The sequence below is a fragment of the Artemia sp. Qi Xiang Cuo genome, chromosome 12 (genome assembly GCF_049724085.1).
Source record: "Artemia sp. Qi Xiang Cuo chromosome 12, ASM4972408v1, whole genome shotgun sequence".
Lineage (NCBI taxonomy): Eukaryota > Metazoa > Arthropoda > Branchiopoda > Anostraca > Artemiidae > Artemia > Artemia sp. Qi Xiang Cuo.
In genome coordinates this window covers 40,388,525-40,401,059 of record NC_142805.1, presented here as the reverse complement: position 1 = coordinate 40,401,059, position 12,535 = coordinate 40,388,525, and the positions used below count along the sequence as shown (strand labels likewise).

At 36.1% G+C, this 12,535-nt stretch overlaps 1 protein-coding gene and 1 long non-coding RNA gene across 2 annotated transcripts in view; one reads left to right on the top strand and one right to left on the bottom strand.

Moving 5' to 3' along the window:
* The window catches only part of LOC148946107 (phosphatidylinositol 4,5-bisphosphate 5-phosphatase A-like), a 49,280-nt gene extending 45,213 nt beyond the window's left edge, over positions 1-4,067 (top strand). The window contains exon 10 of the mRNA XM_089098108.1: positions 1,011-4,067. Within this exon, the coding sequence (XP_088954234.1) occupies positions 1,011-1,046 (36 nt within the window). The 3' untranslated portion in view covers positions 1,047-4,067. The remainder of the gene's footprint in view (positions 1-1,010) is intronic.
* Positions 2,425-6,133, bottom strand: LOC148946106 (uncharacterized). The gene is made up of 2 exons (XR_016142562.1): positions 6,046-6,133; positions 2,425-4,231 (listed from the first exon to the last, which is right to left on the bottom strand). It is a non-coding gene; the product is annotated as an uncharacterized LOC148946106 (long non-coding RNA).
* Positions 6,134-12,535: the final 6,402 nt, after the last annotated feature.

The following is a 12,535-nucleotide window of genomic DNA, read 5'->3' as shown; positions in this document are numbered from 1 at the left end:
TATTCCGTCTTCATATTCCAAGCGGGTGGAATTTCCTTAATGTCAAACCCCTCCCCTTCCACATGGCGCCTTCCGGAGAACACTCATGTTGGGAACACTCATGTTTTTTTCATTTTTTTCCTTTTTATTTATTGTCTTTTCTACTTAACTGCTTATTAATATTAGCATTTTTGCAACTGGCCACTACTTAAGCTTTTTATGGCATATATTTTCATTGTTTAGTTCTTTACTGTGCCAAATTATTTCTGTCGCGTAGAGTAATAAAACTCTACATGGGTTATTTTTATGAAATATTACGTTTACTTTTCGCTCTTACATTGGAGCCTTTTAGTTTTGTAAGTAATTTGATGTTCAGTCGGATTGCCAATGATTTTTGCTTTGCTTGTTTTTTTCTGAGCAGCTGCTTTGTTGTTCTTTTGGTTTGAAAATTTGTGACTTGACATAAAGTACATTGAGTATGCCAACGGTGTCACAATTTCCAGTGTATATACCCCCCCCCCCTGGAAGTAAATTAGTGCTCATGTGGCTTTTTTTGTGGATTTCAAGCGCAATGTTAAACCAAATTCAAAGTAAGAACATAAAACGTTTAATTTCTCTTATCTGGTAAACTACAGTGGACTGACTTTTTGATTTACAAAGTCAACCTGCCTGTACGGTTTGCTGTTATTTTATGGTGCCAACAAACATTTGTTTGAAAGACAGATAAGGAAGGGAAAGGGCTGGTAGAGGGGAGAAATAGGCCTAGAAACAATGATTCCTTCGTGTTCAAATTCAAGGGCATAACTAGGAATGATCTAGGTGGGGGAGGGGGAGGTGCATTATTATGATACATCAATAGAGGCTTTCTGAAAATAAAAATATTAAATTAATAAAATCAAAGAACGTAAAGTGGAGGGCGGGGGGGGGGGGGCTGACTTCCAGCTTCTGTAACTATGTCTAAGTTAAAATACATCTTAACCCTTTTTAATTTAGAATGAAATAAGCTAACCTGAAGCTTTCTTTATTTTTAGATAAAATCAGCACTGCCAGTACCAAACAGATTCTAGCTTTAAATTTGGTATGCACATATGTATTTAAATAAGAAATATATCGGACTTTTTGTTCCTAGTATACGTTGTCAAGTTTTTTTTCATAGGGTATTATTATCTAGGGAGGTGACTTCAATAAATTTGAAGCCTTATGCACTAATTTTTTTTTTTAATAATATGTGAAGCTTATTTGGTGTTACGATTGGTATAAGAAATACATCACTAGGCAAATCATCTAAAAATTTGCAGATTTGACAAAAATCACTAAAACACAGGTAAATAAATGACGAGTCTCTATCCCACTGATCCTGATTTGCGGCTTTTAGAAAGATTACTGGCTTTCGAAACTATGATTTTTGAAAAGGATTTCAGTGCCACTACTTTAAGTATTGAACCTGTAAAGTGCACTTAATGACTAAAAAGTCAAGAGGTTCAGTGAATTAATTAAAAGTTAAGTTAAAACAAGTTTTTTCTCCTGAAAGTAAGGAGCAACATTAAAACGAACAGAAGCTATTCCATATATTAGGGGGCTGCCCCCTCCTCAACCCTCGCTCTTTATGCTAAAGTCTGAAAGTTCTTTAAAAAATACCTCTCATTTAAATTCAACGGTCTTCGTGTTTGAGCAATCTTTCTTAAAGAAGTGTGGCAAAAAGTCAAACTTTAGCGTAAAGAATGAGGGTGGAGGAATTGGAAGTCCCCTCATATACAGAGTAATTTTTGTTCATTTTAAGGTGTAATGTCGTTCCTTACTTTCAGTTGAAAAAAAAAGTTTTTTATTATCTAGTTTCTAACCGTTTTTCAAGTCAGGTCAGAAAATCGTCTCCACCCCCTGTGTAAAATTTACCCTGGAAAATTCCACCCGTAATCTTTCCTTCTCATGGAAAATTCTCCCCGTGGAAATTCCCCCCTTCCTGCAGAAAAAATCACCCCCATAAAGTTTCTGTATATTTCCCGATTAAAATACTATATATAAACAATGGGCAAATTGCACAACTTACAGCCCTTTCCCCAGGGGCTGTGGGAGTCATGTTATTCCCAGCGGCATAGTTATTGGACCGTTCAACAATGCTGAATCAAATGGCTATCCCAAAATTTCTATTGTATGTCTTTTGGGTAAAAAAGCGTCTGTCGGGGGCTAGTTGCCCTCTAATCTTTTTGGTCATTTAAAAAAGCTTACAACTTTTAATTTCCATTCGAATGAGCCCTCTCCCGATCCACGACCATTAGTTCGATATTATCATCCCTAGGGGGGGGGGGGGAAATGAACATGCATCCGTGACCTTTCTTCTGGCAAAAAGATTTAAAAATCCGCATTTTGTAGATAAGAGCTTGAAACCTCTGCAGTAGGGTTTTCTGGTATGCTGAATCTGATGATGTAGCTTTCTTGTAAGATGACTTTTTGGGGGTGTTACCCCTTTCTTTACTTTTTGGGGGTGTTACCCCTTTCTTTACTTTTTGGGGGTGTTACCCCTTTCTTTGAAAATGAAGTACATTTTCTCAGGCCCGTAACTTTTGATGGGCTTTTGATTAAACTAGACGTATTTTATATATTTTGAATCAGCATAAAAAGCTAATGCTTTTAATGTATCAATTCTTGTCAAAATCCCAATTTTCAGAGTTTCAGTTAGTGTTTGGCCGAGCCACTCCTTACTTAGAGTTCATTACCGAAAACTGTCTTGAAAAAACTGCATATACACAAGTAACTATAGGATGATAAATATATTGGAAGAAAAAATAAATCGCTCAAACTAAGGATAATTGATTAGGAGGGTAGTAGTCCCATTTCTGTCTGACATTCTAAGTACTCTTTACTAACATTTGTTATTAAAAAAAGGGATAGAAATCCTCCTGAGCCATTGCTGGTGCATAGGCTGTCGAATCGACGTCTTAGTTGCTGGGTGTTTTTTCAGGGGCAAGTAGCAAGCTTGTTTCCCAACCATGCTGCGGCGGGGATAGAACCCCGGGCCCCGTATTGCCAAGCAGTGCATCAATCCACTCTGCTACAACAAGGTTAACATTAGTCCTTACTTGGATTTATGTAGTTTGTAACTCCCTTTTATACAAATTAGAAAGTGCAACACTTTGCTTGATCCTATGTTCTAGGTTGTCTTTATATACTGTATAATTTATAAAACTAAGTGTAAAACCAATTCTTTAGTAGTTTGAAAGCTCAAACGGAAATTAAAATCTTAAATTGTGGAGCGTAAATAAAGCGTAGTTGGTTATAGATATGTGAAAAAAAAAATATACATGGCTATCAGTGTGAGAAAATAGCTCTAGTTAGCTATAAAAAATAATTACAGTCAGAAATGTACGAAAGAGGGGCTTTGGATCCGCTCTGTAAGATGTCATAGTTTTCACCAAATTTCCAGTTTTTTTTTGCTATTTTATTTTCAGGAATTACCCTTTTTTAGTTCAGGAATCAACCCGTGTTTTAAATTATCTGGACTAAATTAAGATGTCAATTTTGTATGATTCAATGTTTCTCTGGTGTTTAGAAGGATCCCCCTCCCCCCTCCAGTAAAAGAAACATTTCTTAGTATTGATGTCGTGAAGATATTTACCCAAAATTTGCTTTAAGCATTTCAAGTTTTGTTTTTGCTGCAAGATACTTTTATATTTGCCAATTAAAATGTATGAATTACCCAGTGTTGTATATTATCTTCGCAAAATTAAGCTTAATAAAGCCTTAATTGTGTTTTCTTAGTGTCTTCTTTGTTATGCTGTGCCTTCGAAGTTTTCTGGTGTTGATTGGTAGCAAAACGTTAGTTGCCTTCTTGAAAATGTTACTTTTATTAGCCTTGGCATGTCTATAATTGAGCCCTTCTAGCTTTTAATGAACAATGAACCAAAGGCAGCTAAAATTCTGAAAGGGGGTTTCTCAAGTGGCGGGCTTTCTAACTTGGGATGTCGCCATGTGGTTTTCCAACGTCTCCAATAGTGAAGTCTGGCTTGCATAATTGTGACTGTTAAGTTTAATATTAGCTTTAGATAATAGTTCTATTTGTAAAATTGCTGAATAAAATATAATATACTTGATGAGAATCTTTTGTTCTATTTGAAAAAAGGTATTATTTCACCAGAGCTTTCGGGTAGTTCTTCTTCGAGGAGATCATCAGGATTAACTGGAATTAATTCTTCTGTCTCATCTATTATTTCTTCTAGCGGCAAACAAGAACTTTCAAGGTCACAGAAACCGTAATCTGAAATTTAAATACATTTGCTTAGTCACTAAATCTGGAAAAATTCTTAGCCAGTTTATATGACGTTAATATGTATTTTATGAAGTTCTATTTAAAAAGAAGCTTTACATGATGAACATGCGAAAGCTGGAGCTTTTCAAAGTAATTTGTAATTATTTATTAAAGCTTTTAGACCGTTGACTTTTGCCAAGATTCTAGCTTATACTCTACGGATGTAGATGCGTATGTCTATCATGGGAATAGAATTTATTTTGGTACCAAATACCGGGAGATGGAAATGCCTTTTTGTTGCAGCTGTCAAGAGAACCTCTGTACTACCTGCATGGCTAACATTGTGTAGTCGTATTTTTCTGGTCCGAGGAAGATTTGATCTAATTTTATTTTTGAATTTAATACTGAGTGGCAATTAAATTCAATTACACTCTACGTTACTCTGAATTCTTTTGATTTTTGGTAGAATTATTTCCCCTATAAAAACGATTTGTTGTCTTTAATTTTCCTTATATGTAACTGTTTATAATTGAAGATTTCAAACCTAACCATCTGTGTACCCTTAATGGGAGCCTCACTACAAGCAATATTTTTAGAAAACCTCTGTTTACCCCCCCCCCACCCCGACAAGGTAAATCAAAGTTAGAATAAAACTAAACTTAGTCGTTTGATTGCATTTCAAAATCAACGAAAATGCTCTACTGTCATTTTATCAAATTTATTTCACCCTGCAAGTAGAAGAGTATTTAAAGGGAGGGGTTAAGGATGGAGGATTTGAGCGGAGCATTCGGAAGGAGGCCCCACGTTTTCAAATGTTTTAGCTTGCTTAAGAAAGCTCCCCCCCCCCATAGACACACTTTGAAGACCAATTATTTATTTGGCAGAGAAACTGAAGAATGAAGGCATATGTGAAACCAAAAATATTAAAAATTAACCGTCATGCACTCAGGAGAACCAGGGTGAATTCGTTATGGTTTACCAGTTATAGCCATATTTTAAATGACATATAATTATACAAAATGTAATTATATTGCTTATTTAGTATTTGAAAAAAAAGGAGCCACCTTAGTCTGCAAGTAAAAGTTTTTTTTAGGGGGACGGGGGATGGCTATTTCTCTCCTATTTGCCAATTTTGAGATGTCAGTATGCGTATACAGTGGCCCCCATCCCTATAAGCTCCTTGGACACACATTACGTATTTGGAAGACAATCGACCAAAAGTATTAGGTGTGGGGCCAAAAATGGTAGGAATTAACCCCTGCGGTTCTCAGGAGAACTTGGTGGAATATATCACAGTTTTCTGGTCAAAATAATTATTGCTAAAGACCTGATTTGCTTCTGTTGCATTCACTGATGCCCACGTAGTAGTTTTTTAATTCCGAGTCATTTAACAAATTAACAGTATCTTTGGTTTTTTCATCTAATTTTTAACATATGGTAATTGAAATTTCAACCACTGGTTAGAAAGCTCATGGTAATACCTTTGAAATGATCATATGTAATTTTTTTTTCATGAATGGTCTATTCATCTTGGTCTCTATCCAAAAAAAATAAAAAGCAAATCAAAAATACAAAATCTTTTATGCAAAAAAGTCGTCATGCTTTGAAAATGAAAAAGATTTCTGGGGGGAGAAATTGATAATGTTGACGTTTCAATGTCAAATCTTTTTGTCTTTGGTTCTTTCAATGGATATTTAATTCCTTCACGGCAATTTGTCCCTTTTCTACCTAGGTATATTTAAAGAGTTGAATTAACACTGTTGTTCTTAAAATTGACGAATCGAGACAACAAAACGATTTCTAAACTAAAAAAGAAAGCATACCTAAAGTTACAAGTCCATCATACAAGCAACATCCTCCGTCACAGTCTCTGTCATCAGAACATTTATCAGGCATTGGGAGACTATAGATTGTTGCCTATAATATGAAGGAATTTTAACCAGTTGAAATGTTCCAAATTTTATTTAACGATATTATATGAGATAGGTTTGTTAGTTTTAAAGAACCTGAAAATTATTATTGTAGAAGGCAGTAACCTGTAAGGAAACTGGTATAAAGGAAATCATAGTTGAAGCAGTAGCTGCAACCTAGTAAAGAGCGAATCACAGCCCATAATAACCAAAAGTTGAAAAACGCATTTTGAAGAAAACTGCGTAGTGAGAAAAAATTGCCATTTGACACTGGATCAGAAATGGTAACTAGGCTACTGTTTCGGTTAGTCTTAAAAGTAAAAATTATTGCGAAAAGAAATTTGTGGTAATTTCAAGATAAAGCCTGAAACCCCTTGAAAATGGCATCAGATCGAAATAAAAAGTGCGCCATTGGAATTATGATGGTCGGAAACCTGTAGTAGGACAATGACAGTCCTCCATCTTGAACACAAGAAAAATTACTTTTGCACGGGTAGCAGTGATGTGTCTCCTTTTTTTTCTTTTTTTTCCACCAGGGCTACAGAATGACCAGAACACCCTAGAGAGATGTTTAATACCTCATTCAGACGGAAATTAACTTTCCTAGTGACCTTTTTCAGTGATCAATAAGATTGGAATGCAGATAGCTCCCCTCAAAGTCGTCCTATAAAAATTTTGAGATTACCATTTTGTTTAACATAGTTCGGAGGTCCAATAAATATGGTTTTGATGATGATATGGCCCTCCGTAGTCCCTAGGGATGGGCTGTACATGGTATCGGGCATATCGATATCGGGTGGTTTTTTTTTCAGTCCTTTTCTAGGCTCGTTTTTTAAAGCATTTCCCGGGTAGGTATCAGGGTTGCAGTAGTAGCTGGAACCTAGGGAAAAGCGAACCGCAGCTCATAGTAACCAAAAGTTGAAAAAAGCATTTTGAAAAAAAAACTATGAGAAATAATTTCCTTCAGATACTGAATCAGGAATGGTAACTATTGTTTCGGTTAATCTGAAAAGTAAAAGTTTGTTGCAAAAACAAATTTATGGGGGTTTCGAAAAAGAGCCTGAAACCCCTTGAAAATGGCTTCGGATCGTCGAAATAGAAAATGCACCATTGGAATCAGCGTGGTCTAAAACGTTTTATAGGATTAATTAAAAAAACTTTTTCAACAAAATAAGTTTTTTTTTTAAGTAAAGAACTCCATTAAACCAAAATGAACAAAAATAGAATCCAATAATCTACCAAGAATACAACTACCGTAAATCAGTATCAATAAATAAATGAAACCTAAGACAAATAGAAATTAAAATAAATAAGTCTAACTCAAAACGAGCAAAAATTACTACGAGTATAATAATATGCATATAATTTATACTTTATTGAAAAAAATTCAAATGAATTTACTGAAAAAAAATCTGCATTGTCAGTTTAATATATATATGCTGATATTTATTCCTTAAAATCTTAATTGATTTTTGATTTTTGAAAAGTGAAACATTTAAAAGAATTTTTTTCAGTAAAGTACAAATTATATTCTGGTTTTTAAAGTTTGGGGTTTAGAACCCTATTCATATTAATTTCTGCTCGTTTTGATTTTTACTATTATTTATATTTCTGTCATTATTTGATTCTATTTTTGTTCATTTTGGTTTTATGGAGTTCCTTACTTTTTAAAAAAAACTTATTTTGTTAAAAAAGTGTTCTTTTTTTAATTAATTTCTGTTCGCTTTATATTAACATAGCATTTTTTAGGGAGAAAGACTGAGCCTCTTCTAAAATTAAACAACCATCCCTTCCACAAAAACCTTAAATACCCCCTGGGCATGGATTACAACCCTCGCCCCTGATCTCTGGGGATTGTTTCAACCCCAAATGCCTTGTTATATGATATTTGGACCATTTTGAATAGGATAGCTATCTCAAAATTACTATTAGATGCATTTTGGGACAATACGACGTGTGTGTGTGTGTGTGGGGGGGGGGGATAGCTGCATTCCGATCACTTTGACTCTAAAAAGAACACTAGAGCGTCTGGTTACCTTTAGAACAAAATGTCTATCTCGAAATTTTGATTGAAAGTGTTTGGGGAAATTTGGGATGGGGGGGGGCATTTGCCCTTTGATCACTTAATAAAAAAAGGCACTAGTCTTCTCAATTTCCAATCCAATGAGCCCTTTTTGAAGCTTCTACGACAAAACTTTCTATAAAAACCTTATATGCCCACTGGGCATAACTTACGACCCTTGTCTTAAGGGCTATGGGGGTAGGATTGTCATCCTCAAAGACATAATTTCCAGACCTTTCAACTACGTTGAACAAAATGGCCATATTAAAGTGTTGATCTGAAATATTTGGGGAAATGATGGGCGGGGGGGGGGATTCTCCCTCCGAATACTTTCGACTTTTAAGAACGACAATAACCCTTTCAATTTCAAATCGAATGAGCATTTTTTGAAATTTTTACGACAACGCTTTCTATAAAAACATTATATGCCCACAGGGGATAATTTACAACCATAGCCCTAAGGGCTGTAGGAGGGTTGTCATCCTCAAATACCTAATTTCCTGGATTTTCTACTACGTTAACAAAATGGCTATCTCAAAATTTTGATTGGATGTGTTTGGGGAAGTGGTGGGCGTAAGAGGGGATAGTTACCCTCCAATCACTTTTGACTTTTAAAAAGGGTTTAAACCCTCTCAATTTCCAATTGAATGAACCCCTTTTGAAGTTTCTACGACAACGCTATGTATAAAAACCTTATATGCCCCCAGGGCCTAACTTACAACCTTTGCCCTGGGGGCTCTGGGGGGTTTGTCATCCTAAAATACATAATTACCAGAACTTTCAACTACGTTAAACAAAATGGCTCCATCAAAACTTTGTTTGGATATGTTTGGGCAAATGGTGGGCGTGAGAGGGGGGTTAATTGTCTTTCAATCGCTTTCGACTATTAAAAGGGCACTAGCCCTTTCGATTTCCATTCGAATGAGTTCTTCTTGAAGTTTCTGCGACTTCGCTTTCTATAAAAACCTTATATACCCCCAGGGCATAACCTACAACCCTTGCCCTGAGGGCTTTGGGGGGGTTGTCATCCTCAAAGACCTAATTTCCAAAATTTTCAACTACGTTGAACAAAATGGATATCTCAAAATTTTGATTGTATGTGTTTGGGGAAAAAGGAGGGCGTGAGCGGGAGGGATTGGTTGCCCTCCAATCACTTTCGACTATTAAAAATGGCACAAGCTCTTTGAATTTCCAATCGAATAAGCTCTTTTTCAAGTTTCTATAACAAAGCTTTCAATTAAACCTTATATGCCCCCAGGGCATAACTTAAAGCCTTAGCCCTGAGGGTTCTGGAGGGAGTGTCTTCCTCAAAGACCTAATTCCCAGAACTTTCAACTACGTTGAACAAAATGGCTATCTGAAAATTTTGATTGGAGGTGTTTGGGGAAATGGTGGGCGTGAGAGGGGAGCTAGTTACCCTCTAATTACTTTCGAATATTAAAAAGGGCACTAGCCCTTTCAATTTCCAATTGGATGAGCCTCTTTTGAAGTTTCTACGACAAAGCTGTCTATAAAAACATTATATGCCCCCAGGGCATAACTTACAATCTGACCTGGGCGCTCTGGGGGGTTCGTCATCCTCAAAAACATAATTTCCAGAACTTTCAACTACGTTGAACAAAATGGCTATCTCTAAACTATGATTGAATCTGTTTGGGGAAATGGTGGGCGTGAGAGGGGGGTTAGTTGCTTTCCATTCACTTTCGACTATTAAAAAGGGCACCAGCCCTTTCATTTTCAATCAAATGAGCCTTTTTGAAGTTTCTATGACAAAACTTTCTACAAAAACCTTATATGCCCCCTGGGCTCTTGCCCTAACAATCCTTGCCCTAAGGGCTCTGAGGAGGTTATTATCCTCAAAGACCTAATTACCAGAACTTTAAACTACTTTGAACAAAATGGCTATCTAAAAATGTTGATTGTATGTGTTTGAGGAAAGGATGGGTGGGAGAGGGGGGGGTAGTTGCACTCCAATCACTTTGGACTATAAAAAAGGGCACTAGCCATTTCAATTTCCAATCTAATGAGCTCTTTTTGAAGTTTCTACGACAACAGTTTCTATACAAAAAACCTTATATGCCCCCAGGGCATAATTTACAACCCTTGCCCTAAGGGCTGTGGGGGAGGGGGGTCATCCTCAAAGATCTAACTTCCAGAGCTTTCAACTACTTAGAACAAAATGACTATCTCAAAATTTTGATTGGATGTGTTCGGGGAAAAGTGCGTGAGAGGGGGGTTAGTTGCCCTCCAATCATTTTCGACTATTAAAAAGGGCACTAGCCCTTTGAATTTCCAATCAAATGAACCCTTTTTGAAGCTTCTACGACAAAGCTTGCTATAAAAACCTTATATGCCCCTAAGACATAACTTACAACCCTTGCCCTGAGGGCTGTGGGGGGAGTTTCCTCCTCAAAAACATAAGTTCAATTTGGAAATCAACTACGTTGAACAAAATGGCTGTCTCAAAATTTTGATTGGATGCGTTTGGGAAAAGGTGTTAGTTGCCTTCCAATCACTTTTGACTATTGAAAATGGCACTAGCCATTCCAATTTCCAATCGAATGAGCCCTTTTTGAAGTTTCTACGACAATTCCTTCAATACGAAGTGCCCTGGCCTTGAAAAAAAAAAACATTTTGCCAACATCGTTCTTTACTTTGGCAGCGCTATTGCGCTACCTATGATAATTACAATGCCCCACCTTGAACACCAAGGAAAGTCACTTTTTATGCATGGGTAGCACTGAAACGTCTGCTTTATTCTTTTTTTTTCTACCAGGGCTAGCGAATGACCAAAACATCATAAATAGATGTTTAATGGCTCATTAGAACGGAAATTTAATTTGCTATTGCCCTTATTAAGTGATCAAAAAGACTAGAGGGCAGCTAGCCCCCCTCCCCAAAAGGTCCCCTCCCTCTGAAGTCGTCCTATAAAAATTTTGAAATAGCCATTTTGTTCAACATAGTTCAAAGGTCCAATAAATATGATTTTGATGATGATATGACCCTTCATAGTCCCTGGGGAAGGGCTTTACGTGGTATCGGGACTATCGGTATCGGGTCTATCGGTCTCGCGTGTATCGTATTGGGCGTATCGGTGTAGTTTTATTCAATCATGGTTTTGTGCCTTCAATCATGGTTGCAGTAGTAGCTAAAACCTAGTAAAGAGCAAACCACATCCCATATTAATCAAAAGTTGAAAAACGCATTTTGAATAAAAAACTGCCTAATGAGAAAGTCGCCATCTGACATTGATTTGGAAGTGGTAACTATTATTTTTGTTAATCTTAAAAGTAAAATTTTATTGAGAAAACAAATTTTAGATGATTTTGAAAAAGAGCCTGAAACCCCTCCAAAATCGCATCAGATTCAGATCAAAATCAAAGTTGGTCCATTGGAATTAGTATGAATAAAAATCTTGTATAGTGTATTTAGAGTTCTCCACCTTGAGCAACAAATAAAAACAACTTTTTTGCATGGATAACACTGTTGTGTCCTTTTTTTCCTTTTTTAACCAGGGCTAGCGAGTTACCAGAACAACATAAAGAGATGTTAAATGGCTCATTCGAACGGAAAATAAAATTATTAGTGCCCTTTTAAGCGAGCAAAAAGATTGGAGGGCAGCTAGGCCCCCAACCCCTCCACATCTTCCAAAGGCCCCCTTCTCCTAAAGTCATCCGATCAGAATTATGAGATAGCATTATTTTTCAGCATAGTTGAAAGGTCCAATGATCACACTCTTGATGATGATGAGACACTCCATAGTCCCTAGGGAAAGGGCTGTAAGTTACGCAATTATTATGGTTGCAGCAGCTGTAAAACGAACAGAAATTATTCCGTATAAATAAAAAAGATCATGACGTTGTTGTTTCTACATTAAGTTTTGATCAAAAACGAGCTAAGATCAATTTAAAAAAAACAAAGCTTCCGCGAGGAAAGTAAAGAGCGAAGTTGAAACTTAAAACGGACAAAAATTATTAGTTCACAGCCTATCTAATATATATCAATAAAACTGATACGAATAAACCAACTAGTTATGTTTTCCTATGTTTTTAGGATTATAGGAAACTAGCGCTTTAGTGAAAACACAAAAGCCAAGCATAAAAACAGGAATATTGATTTGGGAGTCAAAAGTGAGTACGTAGCCTGACAACATTAAACTAATATATAAAGCTCTTCATAGTCTTACACCAGTTGTGACATCATTAACTTTTAGTATACAATTAAAATTATCTTGAAAACTTAAGCATATAAAAAAAATATTTTTTTAGTTGCTGCAGTCATTGAAAAGCATATATAAATATTGGATTTATTTATCAGGTAACATTTTGGTCACGCCAGCTA